Raw genomic sequence first — 24,572 nt, 5'->3', positions numbered from 1 at the left:
ACTCATATCTGAACCTCCTTGGTAGAGGAGCTGGGCCGTTATCACAGGAAACCATTAGAACTGCTGGTGCCAGCGCCGAAGTACTACTCAAAGTAGTATGAGAGGAGTAACTCGGCTGCTACTACTGGATCTGGAAGCTCAGCAGGCGAGGAAGCTTGGCACGACTCATTCGGGACGCTGGCCTTCAGCGGCTCACAGGCAATTAACCTGTTTGAACGCGGCAAAACAAGAGAATCCTCTTAGGTCTCATTAATGGAAGATTATGCATTTGGAACAGAGCAGCAGACATTGGTGGGCGGCTGCGGAAGGGCCTTCCTGTCATTCGAAAGCGCTGGAGAGATGGGGAGAGGATCTGTGGGGGTGTGGCTCCCGCTGCCTGCGCACAACCCTTGCCTCTCTCGGTGTAAGCTGCCCTTTCTTCCGAGGAGCTTCAGGGATGTAGTAATAATAAAAAAATTCCAGTAATTCATCTTCCCCTTTCAAATGAAGAGACCAGACGCTGCGTTTTCTTACAAACATATAAATTATTTTATTTACAAAGCCAGATACAAAACAAAACAAAAAAGATCCCCTCACAGTCAGAGGAGGGCTCTGCGGTCGGGGCCGAACCATGGCAGTATCGATTCAATCGTTTGTTCTCTCTCTGTATTTTTTTTTTTTGTAACCCTTCAGTAAGCCATATATCCTGAATATTTACACCGACTGCGGACACAGTCTGCTCTCGTCCAGAGGGTGGGATGGAGGTGCTACCTGATACTGCGAATAGGAAACCAAAACAAAAGCAAATCTACTTTTTCGTAAGTGCCCAGATGTTTCTTAGTGTTCCTAAACACAACAGAATCGAAAGGAAACCAACGTACAATATAGCAATACACAAAAATAAACGCAAAAATAAAGTTCTTTCCTCACGCTCCAAGTTTTTATGTTTCGTATTTTGTATCCGTCGCAGGAAAGCACAACGTGGCGGGTGCAAATCGGTATTTGTGCAAGAACAGTTAACACAATCCATGACAAACCAGCACATGGGTTTGTTAAAGGTGCCATAAATAATATTGAAAAGGTGTCAATCGGGAAGAGAAAACAAACATAAAAAAATAAACACACACACCAGTTCACTGAGAATCAGCAGGAACAGATGACGCCGTATAAACTATCCTCTACAAAGTTTGGTCAGCTTTATTTACATCTGTTACACAAGTACAAAAGAAGGCATAGAGTTGTCCCCACCCCCTTCCTATGGCTGCAGCCGTTTGCATGTGAAGTGGTGTACGTGAAACCCCTCGACTGTCCTGTTACAGGTCAATGGCCATATCCTGGTAGAAAGCAGAGACTGAAGCAGCCACGAACAGTGCGGCCCGTTTATAAAGCAACATCCCAATAACAGGTTTACTAATTGAGGATCTCGTCCATCGCTGAACACAAGGAAACTGGGGTCTCTAGTCTCCAACTGCAGGTGTGTTCCTGTTCCCCCTCGCTGGCGGCATGTGGACAACGACCGGAAGATACAGACTGTAAAACAAGTTCACGTCCACATTCTCTTCCTATCCAGCACTGAACATACCCGATGTGCGTTTTCCTATTTTATATACTGTCGATCGAGCAGTTAGACCAGTGGTTCCCTACCCTGTCCCTGGAGGAGCCCCTGCCCTGCTGGTTTTCGTTCCAGCCGAGCTCTCAATTACTTAATTGAACCCTTAATTGAATGAATCATTTCATAAATCAGAGCCTTTTCATGATTTTAAACAGTAGGGGTTTTAAGTTTAGTATAACATTGTATAACATTGTAGAACTTATCTTATTAAGGAACCAACTTTTTTATCAGTTACAGAACACAAGTAAGCAGGGTGTGCAATCCTGAGAGGCAGCAGTAGCAGCTTGTTTTGAAAGCATAGAGCCCTCGCTTCACAGCATCTCCAAAGCCACGCCCCCTCCATCACACATGTGCACACAGAGCGGAGTCTCAGCGCCAGGAGGAGAGACGTGTGGGTGGAATCCATCGCAGCGGGTTCAGATTACCTCATGTCTCATTCACAGGTTAGACATTACAATAATACCGAGCATAAACATCTTATTTACGGTTTTAATGTTTTTTTTAATAGTAGCTGCGGCTAGCCTTCCATTCTCGTGCTCGCTCTGCACAGTCAAGGTTCCCGCGCTGATGACGTGTGATTGTCTGCGCGAACAAGTTTCGCGGCGGTACGCAAATATAGACTGACAGACAGGAAGGACATCCTATGATTACCTTCAGACCGAATGCAATGATTGGTCGACCCTTTTTTAGTCCTGTCCCTTCCACAGAAGATTATATATATATATATATATATATTTACATTTAGACCACTTAAAGTATTGATTGCTATCAGAATGTGATGAGACTTTCAACCAGTATAACAAAAAATGTTTCTGGATAAGATTGCATACCCTACCTTTAAGGTCCAATTAAGTAATTAAGAGCTCAATTGGAATCAAAACCAGCAGGGTAGGGACACCTCCAGGACTAGGGTTGAGAACCACCAAATTAGACCCATCAGGTTGAGACAGGAAAACAAAAAAACACTCAAGTATAATACAGAATTATTATAATGATGATCTACTTAAGGCAAATAATTAAAAACCAGACACCGCCCCCCTTCCCACTCTGACGAAATGTTGAAAGCAAAACACACACCAGAAATTCAAGCAGGCTCCAGGGCTGAACAGAGAGACGCCGCGGGACCGTCGCACTAAAGGCCAGCGGGAGGACAAGCCAAGCGTCTCGCGCACAGGGGGTGGCATCTAGCCCCGAGGCACAGCAGGCGAGGACTGCACTAAAGTCCCCTTGCCTCTTCAGCACCTCTGTGCGGATTAAGCGATTAAAACTGGTGCGAGACACATGGATTTAAAAAAACAACGTAAATTTGATAAATCCATAAATGTTATTAAAATACCTGTATGGTGTAAAACATTACATGCACTGAATCCACCACTCCCCTCCCCCACCCCTTCTCCCACAAACAGACAACGGAAATAACGAATCCTGTACATTTTGAGGTCATTTCATAGAATTGCTTTGGCCACACATTTCAATATGTTGAACAAAGACCGCCAAAGAAAACAATGTACAAGGCTCAATTCATATCTATAAGATACACCTGTCATATCTATAAGATACATCTGTACAAGAGGTAAGGATGACTGGAGAACCGGAGGGCATTGTGGTGATGTAAGGCAGGGGTATATCTGTACACGCCGACAAGGAAGAGAACCAGGAAATACACTTTCTGTTGAATGCCAGCATCTTAACATGTGAGACGAGGCCACGTTTCAGGTAGAAAAAGCAACGAGGGTTTTCAAGTTGGTTTCAAAGTGACGCTCCCTAAGGATTTTAAAAATAACATATCCAAACCAAAAAAAGTCCCGGACCACCTGTCAAACGAGCTCACCCAGTGAAACGTTCCCCTCGCAGTCTGTGGTTGCATAAAATACTTCCAGACATCACATAACAGCTCTTTTCTTTTTAAATTCTAGACAGAATGGTTTCAGCCCTCTCCTAACACACATTAACATCAATTTTAACGCCTTCAATAAACCTCTAACTCAATGCAAACATGTGGATTGATATCAGTCTTCTTATTATCAAATTAGAATGCATAATTAGAATGGTTACTGATTGGGACTTGACTACTAGGGAGGCTCAGTAATAGTTTTCCCCTAATAAAGGGTCTCCACCTATAGTCCTGGAGGGCCGCAGTGTCTGCTGGTTTGTGTTCCTCTATTATTTGTGTAGTTGATGCCTAACAATGTGTTGATTATTCAAAACACTGAACCCACAGAACATTTCAGAGTCTGGAGAGTGTTCAATTAATCCAGTTAATTGTTTAATTAGAGCAATTAAGGAGCCAAGAGCTGGGCTGGAACAAAACTCGGCAGACACGGCGGCCCCCCAGGACTGGAGTCTGACACCCCTGCTCTAATACATTTGCTACTAACCGTAGGGCAACGAGTAGACAGAGTGGCTTTACACTTCCGGGACACGCAAACCCAGACCTGCCCTTCCTTCTGCATAGAGCCATGAACAGCAAATGGAATCAATACTAATAAGAAACACTGTGTCCTATTTAAGCCCACAAGTAGGTGATTCGGTCTTGAAGGCAAACTAATTGGATACTGAGGGTCAGAGAGAGAATATTTTTGCCCAGATCCTGAAGAAAGCCAGACTTTAAACTGATCATCTCTATTTTCCAGCTGCTGAAACGGAAGCGAGGCACCTGAATTTAAAGGCTTCTATATAGTGTAAAACAAAACTAAAATATAACACAAACAAAACAAACAAACAAAAACACATCTTTGTTATCAATACTGTCTGGAACACGCCTGTAGTTCAACATGCTTCCATAGAGAGGGGGAGGGAGCTGTGCGGACAGACACTGGTCTATTCACCCCCCACCCCCTCACCGCTGCCAACCGAACTTCAGCCACAAAATATCAATAAAATAAATATCAATAAATAAGTGCCAGAAATAGGACAAAGTGCACTGAAGCTGACGGACCTGTCCGAGGTCGCGCAACAGTCGTGTTTATACGGGGGAAGGAAGATCGAAGCTCTTATCAGATCGTTGGAGGTGCCTCCAGAGTTGAAAGTGTATCAGAAGTACGAAAGATAACTCAGTAAAGAAGCCTTTTTAAAGAAAACCTCACTGAAACATTCAGCCGCGGAGAGCATCTCTCTCTCACGCTTCAGTGCCGTCAGCGTGCGTCTTGGACGTCCACAGAAGAGGGGCCAATTCAGAGCAAACATGCGATTCAGAACCACGATGGAACGATCTCCTACACTTACACAAAATAACTCGCCGTCCTTCACAGAACCCAGTTTCAAAATAAGTTCCAAAAAGAATCCCTAAACCCTTGTATTTCAGAAAACATTAAAATAAATATATAGATATAGATATATAACTGAACAAGACCAAAAAATAAAACTGTGCAAAAGTAATAAAGATATGTACACATTTGTTCATCCGTAGGAACTGTATAGTAACACTTTCAGATCTTAAAAAATAAAATAAAAATATAATCTCTGCTCCACTGCTGTAACGTAACTTTCCCCGGCTCTACGCGCAGGGTTTCGGTAAATTATAAATTATTACAAAAACGAACACTATAAAAACTCTTCCTCGCACGTGATAAGTGTTAGCCTCACGTCTGAATGCATTGCAATGTCTATTCTTCCCCTGCAAACCCCGACTGAATGAAGATGTTTTTTTGTGATCGTCAACAGTAATAGATTCCCTTCAATTGCTTGTTCCTCTGGAGGTGTTAGGAAACCTGCAGGTAAGTGCACTTTAACACTGTTTGTGTCGAGCGTTGGCGAGGGAGCCGCGGTCGACTGACGGAGACACACGGCCATCACGTGTGCAACAGAATAACGACGACAGGCCACCGACAAAATACAAGACTACACAACAGGGCCAACTGCTGTACCATCCTCCCTATGAACGCATCCACCACCTTCTGGACTAAACAGAAACCAGACCTCAAAACACGAGAGCGTACGCCGAGTACATCGACGCCGCTGCGACGCTTGCATCTTTAAAGTGTCATCCACGGGTCCGGTACTTCATCAGGGAGCACATTCTAGTGTCAGTCATTGGGATGCCCCCCCTTCCAATCTGTGGACTGTAAACAACTCACGCTTGCCGGGCCCGTCTGGCTCGGCCCTGGGGACCCTCCCTCGGGTTCCCCCCCCCCGCCTTGAACCCCAGATTGCCGTCTCCACTCCCGGCAGCTCCTCCGATCCCTCGCTGGCCCTCCTTCAGTGATGGACCTTAGGCTGTGGGAAGAGGGGAAATGAGAAACTTAAATGGAGGACTGCGGTAAACGCCGATGCGGAATATTAGGATTGCCGATCGCCAAACGTAGAAGTTCTTGGCTTTGTTGTGGTGCACAGCTCTGAGGTGTATCCGACAATTCTGCCCTGTCCTAATCTCGGCTGCACACGTGACAATAAGGCGAAGGTTTAAAACGGCCACCGCGATCAACACAGCGCAGCAGGAGCGCACAGGAGCGTCTTGTAGTTGCACAGCACGGCCTGTGGCTTCTCTGGTACCGAGGCCTGCCGAAGCCCCAAGACTCAAAGCGTTGGAAACTAAGTCTTGCAACACAATCTGTAGTGCATGTGTGTGTGTGTGTGTGTGTGTGAGAGAGAGAGAGAGAGAGGCCCTGTGATAGAAATAGAGATATGATTTGGTATCAGGCAGGCTAGCTTAAAACTTGACCAGTACACTGATAAACAAACAGACTGTAAAATGATATTGGGTGCAAGAGGAATGTGTCTCTCTCCCTCTCCACCCCCCCTCCCTCTCTCTCTCTCTCCCCCTCCCTCTCTCCCTCTGCTGGCGTGAAAGGAAACAGATGGCAGAGACAATGGGAGACTGTTTGTCACTGCACCTAAAGCAAAGCTCTCCTAATGAGGGCACGGCGCACTCTGGCACGTATCCTTTTTAGACGAGGGGGCTGACTCTTTCTCAGATTCCTTCTTGCGTTCCAGCTACTGAAACAAACAATCGGGAGAAGACTACACACCTGTCTGGAGAGGGTGCTGTTGGGGGACCCCGGCACGACGGAGAGAAGGCTGGCGGTGCTCTTGCGGTGAACACTGTTCACGCCGGTCACTTTGGTCACTTTGCTGGGCTTGCCACTGGAGCCGGCATTCTTGCGTTTCTTCCCGTCCGCCTTCCCGTAGGCGAGCGTCACACCGGACAGGGTGTTGTGCGCAGATAGGGCGTGGTCCCCGGCCAGGTGCGCCAGTGGGGGCATGAGCAGAGCCGGGTCCGTGCTGCCGCCGCCCCCCTCGGTGCCCACGCGCTTCACAGGGTCCGCCGAGCTGCCCGACAGAACAGCCCGTCCTGAGGGCTCAGATTTGGCACTAAGTGGGGTCGTCCCGTTGTTGCTGCCGCCACGAGAGTTGAGCGGGGCGCCCGGCGCCAGGACACAGTTCCTCCGGTGAGCCCCGGCGTACGACGACGCAGAGGAGGACTGCAGTGGGGCGGGGGCGGGAGGAGGAGGAAGAGGCGGGGGCTTCTTCTTCTTGGCCGCGGCGCTGCCTCCCCGCGGAGGCAGGTCCTTCACTCTCGGCGTCTTGCTGGTTTTGGTCCGGGGCTGCGACCGGGTGGGGGCGCTCTTAAAGGGCGGGTCCAGGACGTTGAAGGCTGCCCCGCCGTGGGGGAAGGCCGCGGAGTAGGGAGACGTCACGGGGCTGCCGTCCGCCCCCCCCATGCTGGTGGCCGAGGATAGCAGGGAGTGGGGCACCGGGTAGGGGGGGGTGCCAGAGGAAGAGGAGGACAGGTAGACGGCGCCGGGGCCACCCAGGGCCTGCAGGACAGGGAGGGCGGTTGCCAGCTGGGCTGCGGGGGACGACAGGGGGCTCTCTGCTGCGGGGGGGATCTTCCTGCAACACAGAGAGGAGCTGGGAATTAAATAACAATGTTTTATTGGCATCGACACACTGACACAGAGATTACGCATTTAAGACACACCGATATCGACGGACATACTGACACTCACTATCAACCTGCCTGACCGAGCAGCACCAGTCTGCAGTCCCTGTGCTCCCCCCTCCATCAGGAGTTATCACTTCTCATGAACTGCCTCAGACATGGGGAGAGAGGCTACGCTAGGTCAATTAACTAATTAAGTTCACTAATTAAGAGCTCGCGTGGAGCTACAACTAAAGTTTTTAATTAAACTGAAGCCAACTCATCTATTAAATCCTAAAATATTTGTCTCGCTTTCTCCTCTAAGCTATGCTATTAAAATGGTTTACGGTCTGTCTTCCTCTCTCTCTCTCTCTTGCCCTCTCTCCCTCTGTTTGCGTCTCTCTCTATTGACACACAACATAGCTACACTGGATTTAAAAACACAGTCCCGATATTCAGGTGCACGTGCCAAAGGAGTTACGACCAGACAAAGCCAGCGGCAGGAGGCGGGGGTGAGGGACGGTGTGTCGAACTCACTTCCACATTTGGGAATTGACGTGCTTTTCCACCATGGAGTTCAGTGCCAGGCGGAGTCGGTCCCACCGCCGGTCAAACACATAGTAGCCTCTGCCCATCAACCGGCTACCAAAAGTGCAAAACTGCAAAGCAAGCAGACGAGAGTCATTGTCAGCAGAGCTGCAGAAATCAATCAAAAACACTGCTAGATTCAAATTCACATTAATTGAAAGAGAGACAGAGAGAGAGAGAGAGAGAGAGGAGAGCAAGGAAGATACTAGAGTACATATATAGTACCATGATGAGAGGTTGGGTCATAGACCACTGCTGTCTACCTGCCCGTTCTCCATCTTTCCTGTCTCGCAGGACCACGGAGAGCCACAGGCAGCTCTCCCAGCATCAGGACCACGGACAGCAGTGTGGGAATTTCACAGGTGGGGCTCATCAAGCAACTAATGAAGCTCTGAGCAGTTTGCCAGGGAGGGTGGGCCGGCGGGCATCACAGAGAGCGAGGAAACCGCCCAACAGAGCTGGCCAATGGACTGGACCCTGGTGACGGGTTGTGATCGTGGACTGGTTGCCCAGAGTGTCTGCTGTGCTGCTGTTAAATGAGTCATGGGTGGAGAGAGGGAGCCGTCTATGTCTCGACGTACAATAAGTCAGGAGCTGGGGTTTGTTCATAGTTTGTGTGTGTCCGTTTGTCCTGCTCAAACCTTGCACTTTTGGGAGAGGGTGACATTGTGGTGAAGCCCCACCTACTCACAGGTCCAGACCGATCTACCCCTCAGCCTGCTACTATATTTATATAAGAAAGATAAAGAGGTATAGGAGAGAGTGAGATATAGAGGAGAAAATAAAAAAATGAGAAAATGAAAGAGAAAGAGAGAGAGAGAGAGAGAGAGACACACACACACACACACACACACAGAGAGAGAGCCCCCTCAGTAGCATGGTGCTAGAGCTCAGCCAATTGAGTCAAATCAACACCAGTGAGCTCCAGAGCACCACCAGCAAAAAACTCCCAGCAAGCACAATGAAAACTATTAATACCAATCTGGAAACCAGCTACAAATTACACTGGAAACATGAAATTGGATCCAATAATAAACTACAGTGCTATTCTGCCCTACAGAAAGAGTTCACCCTGGCAGAGTATCTGTTCAGGGTCAAAAACACAAAACACAGACAGATCCAGGCTCAGTGACCACAGCCTGGCCATAGAAACTGGCCGACACAAGAAAACCTGGATCGCCAGAGAGAAGCGGTTGTGCGGTCACTGTGATTTGGGAGAGGTTGAAACAGAGCTGCACTTCCTGCTGTCCTGCCCTAAATACACACAAATCAGGGAGACCTACTGGCCACAAATCTTTGTATTGTTTGAAAGTACATCTGTATCTGCTTTTGCTATACTATGAATTTGAATTCAGAGACAGAGACACAGAGAGAGAGAGAGAGAGAGAGAGAGAGAGAGACACAGAGAGAGACACAGAGAGAGAGAGAGAGAGAGAGAGAGAGAGAGAGTCATACCCCCTGCGCTCTGGGGTGGCGTCCGGAGTAGTGGCAGTCCAGTCTCTCACTCTCCTCGGGGAGCTCCGGCTCTCCTTCGTCACTCGAGAGCCGGCCGCCCCCCGGTTCCCCTGCCCCAACCGGGGCGGGCGGCTCCGACGCTGCTGCCCCGCTGACCGAGCTGCCCGGCGACGGCCTGGAGAGACAGAGACACACGCGGTCGCCGGCCTGCTGCCATCAACTGTCAACACTGCAATCAACACCTACATCATCATCATCATCACCTCACCTGGCCGGGTTGGAGTTGGCGAGTCGAGACTTCACCGGCGACGCAGTCCTGCCGTTGGGGCCGGGGTGGGTGGCGGCAGAGGTGGCGGCTCCCCCCGGGGGCTCGTGTGCCAGCGCGGCGTGGCTGTGCCCGGGCGGCTCCCGGACCCTCACCTCCTCCTTCTCCCGCGCCCGGGTCTTGTGCTCAGCCAGGAGGATGTCGAACTGCTTCCTCCTGCCCGGCACTGCCCGCCGGTAGGTGAGGGAGTGAGTCTGTGGGGACAGAGACCGGAGCGGGCCTTAACGTGGGAACAGTCTCTGTACAATGGTGGGGTAACACTTCATAAAAGGGCCAGGTTGAAGTTAGGGACAGGGATTCAGACGAGACACACTCAAACTGATTACAGATTACTGAGTAACTAGAACCGCATCGTGCCTTTGAAGCCCGAGGGACACCGTCCAACCGGTTAGTTTTGGTTGTATGTGGTGTACAAACAATACAAATCAAATAACACAAAACGTCCACAACAGACTCTTCCCTGGCGAGTGAAGATCACGCCCAACGCTGCCTACCTTGCAGGTGAGTGATCTTGTGCAAGGTTTCTTGGTTTCTGGGTCCAGTACTCCACAGTGCTTGTTCGGGTCAAACTCCCGTTCTGAAGAGAAGATAGAGAGGAAAACATTTTGGTAACATGAATCACTCATTTCCAACAGCCACCATGGGATACACATGCTTCTCCAAACTGTCTGAAGGTCAACAAGTTGTTTCTCCTCGTTGCACACCTGAATCTATTGGCGACTACACTGCGAGGTTTCGACAACCCGAGTGACAAATCAGGCTGCTTTAATTAGTTTTTTTATTGACGCACTCCTAAATGTGTACAATTTAAACGATAAGCGCACGCTGTTCGGGGATTTGTCAATGCTGAGAGAGGAATAACAAGACTAATGTGTTTAGTGTGAATAATTTACACAACAGAGCTAGTCACTTCAACTTTCCAATCCAGGTCATCGGCTGTCCGGGTCTTTCCTCTCCCTCGCTCCTCTGTCTCCACTCTCTCTCCCTCCCTATCCCACACACTAAGTCCACTGGAATTGACGGCACACCCTGCTCACGCACAGCGTCGCTAAAGCCAACATTTCCCCTTTTCAGCGGCAGTCGAGTGGCGTTAGATTCAGTGCGGCTGAACACTGACACACACCAGCGCAGTGGAGTTAGCAGAGCTGCCGCTTTACTGCAACATTACAAATACAACGCACAACGTAGAGCAATGTTTTTGTCATGGTATGGATATTTAGCAACTGAAAGTGGATGTTTTTTTAAATCAGGGCCGTCAGATGGATATGCACACGTATAATACACTCTCACGTGGCTCTCATTTCAAACAGGTCCCGGGACTGAAATGTAAATGTGTTTTTAACTGATAACTCCCGTTATTTTGCCTTGTGACAGAGAGGTAATATCTCCTCTTATGGATTTGACCTTCAGTTTGAACCGTATGGACAACCTTTTCTAAATCCGTGGAAATCCGGTCACTGACCAGCTCCGTTAGCCGGGTAATAGTAAACAAATAAAGAATTAAAATAACTAGTTTCCATTCTGTTTGTCCCCTTTTTAATATTTTATTTGCATACCAAGATCAGGTTTGTGTTATCGAGTCTAAAGCGAAACTGTTCACATTGTGGAAACCCATTTACGGCCCAATCAGAGACGGGGAGGATGCGATAATTAGTTGTTAAAAAGGAAGTCAGATACTGATCAGTTAGATATGAGCCATTGCAGATAATTCACTGCTTTCTGTTCTTCTGTTTACAGATAAAGTGTTCAAGTGCTCAACTACTAGGACTATAACAATAAAATCTTACTTGACCGAGTCTTGGGTCTCCACAGTAAGAGTTAAGAGAGATGCCAGAATATGAGCAAATTAAAATTCACAAACAAGAGAGATGGATGCAAAAACATTCTTAAAGAAAAGACAAATCAAATGGATTAGCTCTAACTCATTTCCACAGTCAATCACCTGGTTTTGGTTCTGGTTGACAGCCGTGACAATTGAAAAGTGATTGACTGGGAAAGCGACCATTTAATGAATGGAAAACACAAAACAGCAACAGTGTTAATGTAGCGTTTCAAACACACACACATGTAACATTTCTAACATATTGCATGTAATATCTCCTCAATCAACAGATTATACACTATTAACACACATCTATGTACAAATATATACATCTCCAGTTCCAACCAAAGTGTGAAATTATGCTAAACTGAAATAACTCCTCTATGATCTGACTATAAGTCTTCTGCAAAAAAAAAACAAGACTTATCTTGTAAATATGCAAATGAGCTCACGTCAAACTTAAGCTATGACAAGGCAGGGACACAACCTGATTCAGCTTCACAAACACACACAAATAGAAGCAGAGACTTTTAAAACCTGCTTCCCGGGAACTACAGTTAGTGAACGGGCCACAGATGCCCCTTCTCCACTGGCACATCCAACCCCGATCCGAGCCGACTGGTGCTGGTCGGACGCGTTTCCACCGCACGAGCCGAGACGAGGTCACTGATGTCACAAGCGCGCCTTTTTCAAAAGATGTGCTGCAGCATTAAATGTGTGGATTGATCCTTTCTATCATAGATTAACTTGTCAAAAACCTATCAGCTTATACTATCATAAAATAAACGCATCTATCGTGAGAGGCGAGAAAACGAGTTTAAATTAGTTGCCGGATCTTGGAGGTTAAACACAGATGAAGGACTGTCACTCAAAAGGACCTGTAACACATTATTTAATTTAAAATCACTGTGTAGATCAAACCTACAAGTTTTACCAGTATATAAATAGCTGTAGTAGTTTTTTTCAGTTTTTTTAATGTATTTTATTAATGTATTAAGTATTTAAACCTAGTAATAGGGTAGACTGACAATAAGTCTAGCACCAGATAAGGAGCAGGGTTGGAAATTCATGGCCTGGTTCCGGCTCGGGTCGGATATGCAAGTGGAAAAGGGGTAAGAGGTCCAAAGACCTAGATCTGCAGGCTTCTCTCCGAGCACAGCCCCGGCCTTATCAAGAAAACGATAAACCACACCGAGCAGATTACATGGAAAGAAAAACAAAACAAAACAAAACAGATGCGGTGCAAATGCTCACCAGAAAGTCTTTTGTAAGGCTTATTACTGCTTTTGTTGCCATTTTGGTGTTTCTTGTCTAACGATGAGGGGGTTATGAGGCCCCGGCCATTGAAGGTCCGCTCGTCCGACGGAGGCACGGGCCTGGGTGCGGCTGATGTCAAAGCAGGTTTAACCAAAGCGGCAGGAGATGTGGTGGATGAGGAGGCGGAGGAGGTGGAGGTGGTGGTGGTGGAGGTGGGGTTCATTTTAACATTGGCACCGTCTGCCCTCATCGGGTGAGGCATCTTCTCAAGGCTCACTACTGGGACACTGAAAGAAAAAACGCCTATTCGTTAGACCTGGTGGCGGAGGCACACTTCCTGGCCAGAGGACTGTTTCACGCGGCCCTGACCTGAGTCTACAGGGTGAGAGCAACAGAGATGAAGAACAGGAAAAGTAAGGCCGAGGTCAAGGCCTGTGGACGGCCGGACTGGACAGGGAGTGCGTCTGAAACATCGCTCTGTCCGGCAACACATCCCTCTGCGTCCAGTTCCTACACTGAGATTGTCTCTTTTTAAAGATTGCGATTATAGCTTGCATGATCAGTTTTTTAAATCTAAATATATATAGAATACACACACACACTCTGTTAACCCTGGGGGGGGGGGGGAGTTCACTGTTATTCACGATAGCTAGCCTATTTTCCCCTCTACCGCAGTAATGGAATAAGATGTTGTCATAAAAAAATGTCCCCCCTAAATAAGAGGAAGCCTGAAAGATTGGCCGAATCCCTCAGCTGTCCTGTAGAAGAGGAATGGATGACCAATGAAGAAACTACAGAACAAAACAACTTAAAGATGGAATGTTCAATGACAACGTGTTTTTTTGTTTTGTTTGTTTTTAAAGCACAAAAGTCAGTTTTATTCCCTCATTTAAAACAAGTCTTGGTTTTCAAATGTCTGTACTAACAGGACAGACATCCAAATCCATGCCCCCAAAAAATAACAGGGGCAAAAGTAACACAACGGGAGGTCGGGGCGAGCAGCGGTATTTCATACAAGCCAGGTAATAAACCGCGCGGTCCATCAGCGCTAAACTGCTGTTCCCACACATCTCCCAATGACGGGAGCTGGAACACTAAACAAACACTGAACACACACCTAAAGAAGTCACCCCATCTCCAAGGAGGCGACAGCGGCAGGAGAATTAACCGCACAGAAATCTCCTGTGCATCTTATTGTGGGAAAAAGAAACGCATCAAGCTGACAATATACTGATGCTTATGAACGTTTGTGTCTTTCCATGCACTGAACAGATATCCTTCGAGTCACATAAACACACATTAGTGAGACATGAATATCCAGTGTCCCCCCACCTGGGAGAAAAACTACCTCCAGCACACAACTGTTTCTTGTGCAAGCCCCCCCCCACCCTCACATCATGTTTTAATCTTTCCAATTTAATTTCCACGTCATACTGCTGCCACCAGAGGGCGACCCACAAACAACAGGCAGCCCAGGCAGCCACCATGAGATTTATTAGTCTGTCTTCATGGTGAACGGTTAAAAGCAGGGTCCAGGCCAAACTGTGCCTCTCGCACAAACATGTAATTTCGCTTCCCAAATCTGTGGACTTCCATTCATATTCCACTTCCCTTTTTTTCTTTCCCATCAGCAGAAATCACTGACCCTGAACAGGAAGCCAGCGACCGGACAAGTCAGCTAGTGCCCAGAGGTTTCCCACCCAGACACAAACTGGGGATATTCTCGGATGGGTCTGGTAGTCAGGGGTGTGTGTGTGTATCGCACACCCGGACCCCCAGATCAGACATGTACGAACATCTCTGTGAACATTCAGACACCACTAAACTGTTTCTTTAGCCGAGAAACCCCTTCAAGACGCGGCTTTGGTGCCTGGTCAGAGAGAGCACTCACGAGAAGACAGTCAAAGGCCCAGAGCGTGAAAATACAGTCTGCGCCTCTGATGCAACCTCTTTGATCTCTGCTCGTTTCTCTTGGCTTGCATCATCACGACCCAAAGCCGTGGAGAGAATCCACACTTTGCCGAATCCTCTACACTTGGCCTCGGCTGGCCTGAGCGCTAATGCAGCTCCCCTTTCTGGCGAAGTTCAGTAGACAGACTGTCTGTGTTCATTTGGGGGAGATACGGGGCGTAGGGGTGAACGAACTCACATAAGGACCTGAACTCTTAATTTCCTGCAGATGTAGGGCAGTAAATGTCACCTTTTCAGTTTCAGCCAGGGTCGCAACTTTCTGGTGCGTGTAGTCGAGAGGGAACGTGCGATACTCACCATGGCTTATCCCGTGGCACTTTCGAAGGGAAGGCTGTGTGCTGCGGTTTACTAATGGAGGTATGTAGATTGTCTTTTGGTGTTCTGAATGGCTTTGCGTTGCTGCTGCCGCTGCCGCCGACGCACACTTTGGGCTTCATGGGGACGAGCAGCGTCCTGGAATTGCACGGGGGTGAAACAGGCGCCGGGGAGGGTTTACCCACGGAGCCGTGTCTTTGATCTGCAAACGTAAAGGGAGATTGAGCAACAGTCACCGAGCGGCCTGGTGACAAACCTCATGACACACACACACACACACACACACACACACGAGAGGGAGAAGATTACACACTGAGGCCCCATGCTCAGAAAGAACCGTGGAGAAGTACCTTTAAGAGGAGAAAAATAAAATCTGCGCAAATCTGAAACAAAAGAAGGGCGTTTCATTAACTTCATTAACAAGTCCTGGCACTTCTCTCCTCCGTTGTTTATGTGTTTCTGTTTGTCCCTTCATTGGGGAGAAAAAAAAAAAACTGATGTCAACTGTGCAATGCAGCCCTGTGTCACAAAGCTGCCCTGAGTGTTGGGGGGTAGCCAGCCTGTAGCCAGCCGGCACCCTGGCGAGATCTTTAGAAAACGAAATCCCAGACGGCAGTATTTCCCCAGAAGTGAGCGTTTTATTTAGTGCACTAGCGGATGAATGAATAAACTCTTTTCCCACATTACAGCACCGCTCGAGTGGACAATCCCGGCGCGTTTACGGCTGTTGCAGCAGTAACCAGAGTAACCTCACTCGGTTTCAACTGGCTTCGCTCAGAGACACTACCAGCCGTCTCTGCATCCGGAGGCGGCTTACCTGAGAGATGTAAGCTATGCAGATTAGATACGGCTTCACCGTACGCCAAATTTATTACACAATTTGATCTTATGTCTTTTTTTTCCCCACAACTGTGAATCCAGCCGCAACAGACCGGAGCCCCAGACAGCAGACCGACCCACCCGTTGGATGCTGCGAACCCTGCCGTCAGGAGAGATGAGTCACTGACACGGCTCTGCGTTGCTCACCACGCAGGCTTCGACGCTGCCAGGACAACAGCGCTCTCTCTCTGCCCGTCTCCCCCGAGTCTCAGCGACTCCTCACAGCCCACGCCGTGCGTCTCCGGGGACTGCACCACAAGTGAGCAGCGCGTCTTCCGTTAATGTCTCTGTATGGGCCCATCTCAATCTCTGCACTAGTCAGAGGTGACAAACACGGTGGTGCGGGGTAAACGGTGACCGGGACATTCTCGCTCTACCGGACCTTCTCCAAATACATGGATCCAGATCCTCAGGAATACAGAGTTTATGCACACCAATACACAGACCTGCGGCGCTTTTTTTGAGAGCAGCCTTTGATAGCATCCTGTCCTCGAGTTTGTGGGTGTGATGATTCAGAAGATGTGATAATTAAGGCGTTAAATTAGCTAAAGCATGAATAAATTAACACAAAATCAATGTCTAGAAGATCATTTTGATCATTAACTGTGCCATTTTTTTCAGTTCAGGCAAGGTGAGCCCTATACAGGTCTAGACTCAAAATACAAACTATAATAATAATAATAATAATAGTTTGAGGTATCACCCCGAGTTCTGCGTTTATGAAAAGCCGATTAGAAAACCAGACAAGACCGACTGACACTTTCATGTCTGACAATCTTAGATATTATATTACAAAACATAGGATAGAAATGATAATATATATGGTAGAGAGGTGGAGGACAGGGAACCGCCGTTTAAGAGAAACGGTTTAAAATCCCGACACACCTGCTCAGCATCGAAGCAGCTTCTGCGACGGCCGGCGTGCATCACAACCCTCACAACATTGGCCAACAGATTTGAAATAATTAAGTTATGCATTACAGAATTGCAGAAACATTTGAAAAGCAGAAGTGGGAGAGTAAAATGCTTACACACCGGAGTGTTTCCGCCAGGCCTGGCTTTGGCAGAGCGGTCCTCTAAGCTCAGTGCCACTCTTCCCCGGCTACCTGCAGAGCCAAAGGGTTGCACATCAAACAGAAATTACATCATATCTGTCCGAAGTTTAGAGACGGCGCCGATAGGGCCGGCGCTGGACAGCACCCACAGTGAGGGACCAGGACTCCAAACTAAAGCTGGATAAGGTGAAGCACGATGACTCCTTGGTTTCAGGTGCTAAGGACCTGTGCTCCAGGGGGGATTTCAGTGGGTGGCCCTTTAATTTCAAGCAGTGCGCCATCAGGTTACCGGCCGGGCCTTCTCTGTACAGGCCTGCTTTATCCAGCCTTCCCTCAGCACCAACGCCACACACAGAGCTTGACCTTCATCCCTTGCTGATCATTTTTAAGGCCTCAGATTTGTGTTCTTGACCTTTTTCTTATTTATTATTGTTTTGTTTTGGTCTGTTACTTCTGCCCATCATTCCCGGAAATTTAGCATAACCATTACAAGGACAGAGATGAGGCACACAAGTGGGATGACTGAAAGAGTGAAATGAAATATAGACAACACAGAGCCAGGAAAGTGCGTGAGTGGATGTAAAAGGACCGTTTCCCCAACAAAGCGAGGAGAGCTGTTCTGGGATCACCTCGGTGAAGGAAACGAACACGTACGAGCCAGCGGCTGCCATTGCGACTACGAGACCTGGGGCTTATTAAGAGCTACACTTTTTTAATTTGATCCATCTACTCATTTATTTTACATTAGCCTGGAACAAATCAAAACCTAGACTCGCACATGAATCACTAATTACGAAATCTTACTGCTTATTTAACTGTCAGAGGCCACTTTCTACTACTTATGAACACAAACAGCAGGGCTCTTATCTGATCACTCTCGGCCACTACAATGAGTAACGAACATGTGTACAATTAGGACCATCAGACTTTGCAAAGAAGCTATTAATTCTCATAAAACAAAACCATAAATAGAGCAATTAAAAAAGCACTGCCTGACTGGAGATTTGTATTAACTTGGTCCCCCAAGTCTCAGTGGAAACAATAGTACAGTGTAAACAACAGTCCTCAAACCTGGGCAGCCAGGTCTGGTCTGGAGCTGCTAAACTGGATTATTCTGCACGGCACCACAAACTGCGTGACTTCTGAGAACTGCCCATGCCAGGATTAAGATTTGTTTTTATTTTTTAAAGGCATTTCAATTACTGTAACAGAAGATTGACATTTTTTAAACCTACTTAATTTATTTCTCACCAAAGAAGTTATTAGAAACCTAATGTCTGATTTTGACGGTTTGTAAACATACAATATCAGTAGCTCGCAGCAGTACGGCTACAAGAGCTCAAGAAGCCGCACTGAGTCGATTGTTTTACATGTTTTTTCTTCTTCAATAAAATAATACAGCACAAAAACTCGCAGGGGAAGTCCAGAATAATAATTGCCTGAGCCCAAAACACGCTTCAAATCTTTAGCTGCAGAAAACACTTTTAAAAACCTTGCGCTCACTATGTGGCAAGTCTGGAGCGCAGCTTCCACTTGTGCACACAGGTGTGCAATGCATTCAATAAAGGCAATACATGCTGCCCGGCTTTCTCTAGTTATTGATTGCATGCTTGCTAATAGGGCATGCTGTGGTCTGATCAATACAAGTATAGACTATTAGCAGCATGTTTTGCTTTGGGTCCATGAAGAAATTAAAGAGAAACAAAAATGCAAATTATTGAAGGAAAAGATTCTGTGACATCCGTGAAAACCACGAGCCCTTATTATAACTCATTTTAATGCATATATTACTGTTACTGGTTAATGAATGAAGCTGGAAGGGTACTGAATCAAGCATAGCACGTTACAGGAAATGTGGATGAGAGAGAGTAGTTTATTACGGTGCAACTGATATTTGGAAAAGCACCCTGGGATAAACTGTAACAGAACATACAATGTTGAACAATGACGTGTCAGTCATACTTTTACTATGCAAGTTACTGAAGCATCCAGTTAATCCACATACAAAACTGTGAGTTAGAGTCACTCCAGAGCCCTGGAGCGGCTCCTATCCAACGCATGGCATTTTACTGCGTCACACAAGCACATACTGCGTCACACAACCACACAGGCTACTGCGTCACAGAGCACTTCAAACGTGGGTTTCTCACAACCAATTCTCTGCCATTACACTTGACATGAACAGATGTACGCTGTTAAATAATAACGACAACGAATTTCGCAAAGACAGCAATGGCGACATTGATTCTAAAGACAAAATTATCGATCTGAAATAAACTCTGGTCGTACTGTCCAAACGTATCTGACCAGGGCTTTGCACGCACGATCAGCGAGAGTCGCACTTACATGCAAAACAGGCGCAGGGGCTGAGCTGAGACGAGCGCACACAACCGAGCTCAACTACAGAGGAAATGGCAGCACTTTCACTTTTACACAGCTCGCTCGCTGCCATAGGAAGTACAGCAACGCAGCTTAAAAAAATGTCAACCGTCTTTGTTTATACAACTCCGACTGCAGAGCCGGAGACATTTCCAAAACTGCCGTGCAACTACCCAGCCTGAAGGTCAGGGCTGAACTTCACTACCGCACCAGCACTGCCAAGTTCGGCGAAAACTGCGCGTCCCAGATGCACGACAGGAAAAATCAACACTTCACGCGTTAATAAATCAAACCTGAGCAAATAAATGCAATGCAAACATCAATAACAATGCATCCGTGCTGACGGGGGAACGACACATGCAAAACCAGAGGCACTTACACTGGCTGCCAGCTTGATCAGATTGTGCACAAACGTGTAAACATGTTGCCCTTCCCCGGGCTGCAGCACGTCAGCTCGCTGGCCACAGACACTGCAACAGGGATCCCAGAGATGTGCATGACATCCCCCGCAGCAAACCCTGCCGTGCGTCCTGCAGGAGGCAATGCGAGCTGCACCAGCCTGCACTGGCACCAGCACCAAACACACCAAAACAGCAGTGTCAGGTCGCACTGTGTTCAGGCACCTCTCTGGCTTAGAGCGGTGTGGCCTTCAGCCAAGAATAACAGGTTTGAAACTGGGCTGCCTTTTCCCATCTCTCCGCACATATACACACATGCGTGCAAATCTCTCTCTCTGTCTCACACACACACAGACTTCACCCTAAACTACACCCTGATCTCCTGCTAACTGGTTCTTTCTTTTTATCCACATATGTTTGTATATGTATTCACTTAGTCCTCGGTGTATCTCTTAGGTAACAACTGTTAGAAGCAGTTCTCAAAACACACACACATATCTGGAGTCCCATTCTTTTTACAAAAACAGGATCGGTATGCACAGGCTGGAGTTCCTTCACAACGCACATATCTGAGGAGACAGTGACAGAGACAACCACACACACCTGTCTGAGGGGTACAGTCAGAGAGAGAGACACACACACACACACACAACTGTCTGAGGGGTACAGTCAGAGACACACACACACACACACCTGTCTGAGGGGTACAGTCAGAGAGAGAGACACACACACACACACAGCTGTCTGAGGGGTACAGTCAGAGAGACACACACACACACACACCTGTCTGAGGGGTACAGTCAGAGAGAGACACACACACACACAGCTGTCTGAGGGGTACAGTCAGAGAGAGACACACACACACACACAGCTGTCTGAGGGGTACAGTCAGAGAGAGACACACACACACACAGCTGTCTGAGGGGTACAGTCAGAGACACACACACACACACACAGCTGTCTGAGGGGTACAGTCAGAGAGAGAGACACACACACACACAGCTGTCTGAGGGGTACAGTCAGAGAGAGAGACACACACACACACAGCTGTCTGAGGGGTACAGTCAGAGAGAGAGACACACACACACACAGCTGTCTGAGGGGTACAGTCAGAGACACACACACACACACACCTGTCTGAGGGGTACAGTCAGAGAGAGAGACACACACACACACAGCTGTCTGAGGGGTACAGTCAGAGACACACACACACACACACCTGTCTGAGGGGTACAGTCAGAGACACACACACACACACACCTGTCTGAGGGGTACAGTCAGAGAGAGAGACACACACACACACACAGCTGTCTGAGGGGTACAGTCAGAGAGACACACACACACACACACACCTGTCTGAGGGGTACAGTCAGAGAGAGACACACACACACACAGCTGTCTGAGGGGTACAGTCAGAGAGAGACACACACACACACACAGCTGTCTGAGGGGTACAGTCAGAGAGAGACACACACACACACAGCTGTCTGAGGGGTACAGTCAGAGACACACACACACACACAGCTGTCTGAGGGGTACAGTCAGAGAGAGACACACACACACACAGCTGTCTGAGGGGTACAGTCAGAGAGAGACACACACACACACAGCTGTCTGAGGGGTACAGTCAGAGACACACACACACACACAGCTGTCTGAGGGGTACAGTCAGAGAGAGACACACACACACACAGCTGTCTGAGGGGTACAGTCAGAGAGAGAGACACACACACACAGCTGTCTGAGGGGTACAGTCAGAGAGAGACACACACACACACACACACACACACACCTGTCTGAGGGGTACAGTCAGAGAGAGACACACACACACACACACACACCTGTCTGAGGGGTACAGTCAGAGAGACACACACACACACACACACCTGAGGGGCAAAGACACACTGACTCCCAACCAAGTAAGAGCGACTTGACACACAGGCCCGCCCCTGCAGCTCGGCACTGACACGCACTCACAGATGTTTCTCTCTGAACACTTCAAAACATTACGGATTCTTAAGGAAGCTCGTAACTATTCTGCATATTTGCCTTCTGAAATCATGTGACTTCCTCCGCTACAGCACTGATTTCCAGCACTTGAAAACAGGATGCACAACTAAGAGCAGTACTGTTCCCAAAACACATTCTCTGTGATCCCGATATCCCACAATCCTCCCGGCAGGCTTCCACACTCTGGAATGCCCTACCATCCAACCGCGGTCGAGCAACGATACTCAACTCCTGGAGAGCCCCAGTGCCTTCTGGGTACTCGTTTACATGAGCATTAAACTGCTTAATTGAGCCCCTGGTTGGGATGAATGAGTCGCGATGTCTCTGTGATCGAGCTGTCCTGCTGACTGGCGAGTTACGGAGCGCCGTAAGACCGGTGGGATCGTGGCTCTCTAGGACCAGGGTGGGCGGCCCCTGTAGTGGGATACACAGAAAACCCCCGCAAAACATCCTGCTGTCTGTGAGAGATGGGCTTGTCTTCCTTTTCTTACGTCACAGAGACAAATAATTTGCTGCTTGAACAAAAAACAATGGAGGAAAAAAAACAGCAAATGTGTCTGAAAACAGTATTAAGTAACAGTGAGGTAACAGAAGCTGTGAATCCCAAAGGAAACCAGGAATGTGGAGAAAGGTAGTTCTATAGCGCCCTCTGCTGGACGCTGCTCTCTCCTGTTATGACTCCAGTCTCTAACAGGCCAACACTGGCCCACAGGACTGACAGCAGACACTGGGGAAACTGGCCAGATAGCCGTGCTCACATCAGAGTCCAGAGAACAGGACTGGAGATATTCTGCAAACTGTCATCGACGTTTATGTGAATGTGACAGACCTTATTTAACTATCGGTTAAGACAGAATTACCGAAACGCGTCGGACCGGAATGCAAACACTGGGCAGGAACGGAGGCGGGCCCCATTCCCACGACATTGAGCTTCGGCACGTGCTGCGGCTCAGCCACTGGCTTCCCACCATTCTCCCAAAGAACGGAAATCCGAGACGACGCTGACCACGTTCGAGCTCTCAACGAACGCAAGGTGCCGATTCGTGGGCGCCGTAACCGTGTGCAGATCTGGTCCGTCCACTTGTGCCACGGCCCGTGCCTTCGAGGACCTTCTCGGTGCCAGAAGCCGACGCCACGGACATTTTTAAACCGGGATCGGGCACGTCACTCTGTAGTAAACCGGAATGCAGTACAGCACGGTGCGTGTATCGTGTTAAAATGTTCACCGTATCGATATACTCACCGCAGTGCGTCTGAAACACCTGTGGTTTCACTGCCTGGTTGCAGATATTGCATACGACGAGATAAAATTCATCCTGCGCAGGGTAGTGGCCAAATAAGTGCATATCTGAAACAGAAGAGAGGGAAGAAAGCACACGTCATTCAGTATGATTAATACCTGACGTTTCTTCATTTCCGCAGAGCTGAGAGTGTTTGGGGGCACACCTCTCCCCCACACTGACCTCATTTCTGCTATTGTTCCTTTGCCGGAGCCCCCTCTGACTCTGCGTTCACACCTAGCACACCTCACCGCTGGCAGCAATCGGGACTCATTTAGGTACACAGAATAAGCTGGTTTACACAAGCTGGCGTTGTGCTTTTTCTCCCCCTCTCAAGATTACCGACTGAAATAGCCTCACAACGCCTTTCATTCGAACACAATGTTCTCTGAAACTTGATAGGGAGATTACAAGGGAGTGCGACTCTTTAAATGGTCTTTAAACCACAACTTGACTAATATAGCTCCTTTTCAAACTGGATCTGGGAGTGACTGTGGGATTAGCAGAGAGAAATAACACATCCTGCAAAAGAGATGGCAGCGTTTACAGGAGAAAACTGTGACTAGAGAACAACACACAAACAAACAGAAAGCGTCAGAGATCGGTGCCGAACACGTCCGAAGACTTGACAGAAGTCCGGGGCCCCCGTGTGGGACTGACGTGATCCTGCCACACGTTTAATATCCTGGTTTTGAGGCCGATCGAGGGCAGTCCTGTGTCCACGGCAGATATTCCTAAACCCACATCCAGGATTCCCAGAACCGAAACAGAGGCCTTGCGGCGTGTAGAGGGCAGAGGAAACCCGTCTGGGCCAGGCCCGGTGTTACTGAGCACAGAAGCCACCCCTCGTTGTGTCCAGAGTCCAGGCATTCAAGCGGGAAAGCGGCGAGACACACGACTCCTTCGGTGAAGGTCCGGGTCGTCCAGCAGCCGCGACGGACGGGCACAGAGGCGGCGCCACCCCACGGGTCTCTCTCCTTCCGGGCCACCGAGCACCCGGGCAGGGAGGTGTGCGGAGTCCTGGCCGCTCCCCGGTCCTGTGGGGGCGCCGGGTCTCCGTCTGTGTCCAGAGAGAACAGCGCTGTTGCTGTAGGAGACCCGTGTAATCCGGGCCAGTCCTGCAGGGGCAAACTAAAACCTCCACCGCGCCAACAATGGGCGTCATCTGATTTTAAAACCTGACAAAGTTTCTCACATAAGGCAGTGGCGAGACTCACACGCCGACAGCGAATTCAGACTACGGTACACCTACACCTACACGTCTGTCTATGCATCTGTCTCGTTTTGTTTTTTGAAACCAGACTTTTCTTTGGGACAACCTGTTACTCCCTCGGGCCACCAGCCCAGCTAACACCACAGCTCACACGGGGGGCAGTGCAGAAGAGCG

The 24,572-nt window shown here is 48.3% G+C and overlaps 1 protein-coding gene across 4 annotated transcripts in view; it reads right to left on the bottom strand.

The window, feature by feature from the left end:
* Window positions 1-504: 504 nt before the first annotated feature.
* atxn7l1 (ataxin 7-like 1) overlaps window positions 505-24,572 on the bottom strand; it is a 24,865-nt gene continuing 797 nt past the window's right edge. Inside the window, exons 3-11 of one of the 4 annotated variants that reach the window (XM_066724708.1) lie at window positions 23,149-23,253; window positions 15,167-15,386; window positions 12,896-13,185; window positions 10,314-10,396; window positions 9,763-10,013; window positions 9,495-9,669; window positions 7,989-8,110; window positions 6,559-7,441; window positions 505-5,806 (exon numbers count right to left, since the gene is read on the bottom strand). In XM_066724708.1, coding sequence (XP_066580805.1) covers window positions 5,789-5,806; window positions 6,559-7,441; window positions 7,989-8,110; window positions 9,495-9,669; window positions 9,763-10,013; window positions 10,314-10,396; window positions 12,896-13,185; window positions 15,167-15,386; window positions 23,149-23,253 — 2,147 coding nt within the window. In that variant the 3' untranslated portion in view covers window positions 505-5,788. The other 3 variants (XM_066724709.1, XM_066724710.1, XM_066724711.1) reach the window with 3 other exon arrangements.

Source organism: Amia ocellicauda, chromosome 15 (assembly GCF_036373705.1).
Source record: "Amia ocellicauda isolate fAmiCal2 chromosome 15, fAmiCal2.hap1, whole genome shotgun sequence".
Taxonomy (NCBI): Eukaryota; Metazoa; Chordata; class Actinopteri; order Amiiformes; family Amiidae; genus Amia; species Amia ocellicauda.
This window is presented reverse-complemented; position numbering and strand designations above follow the sequence as displayed.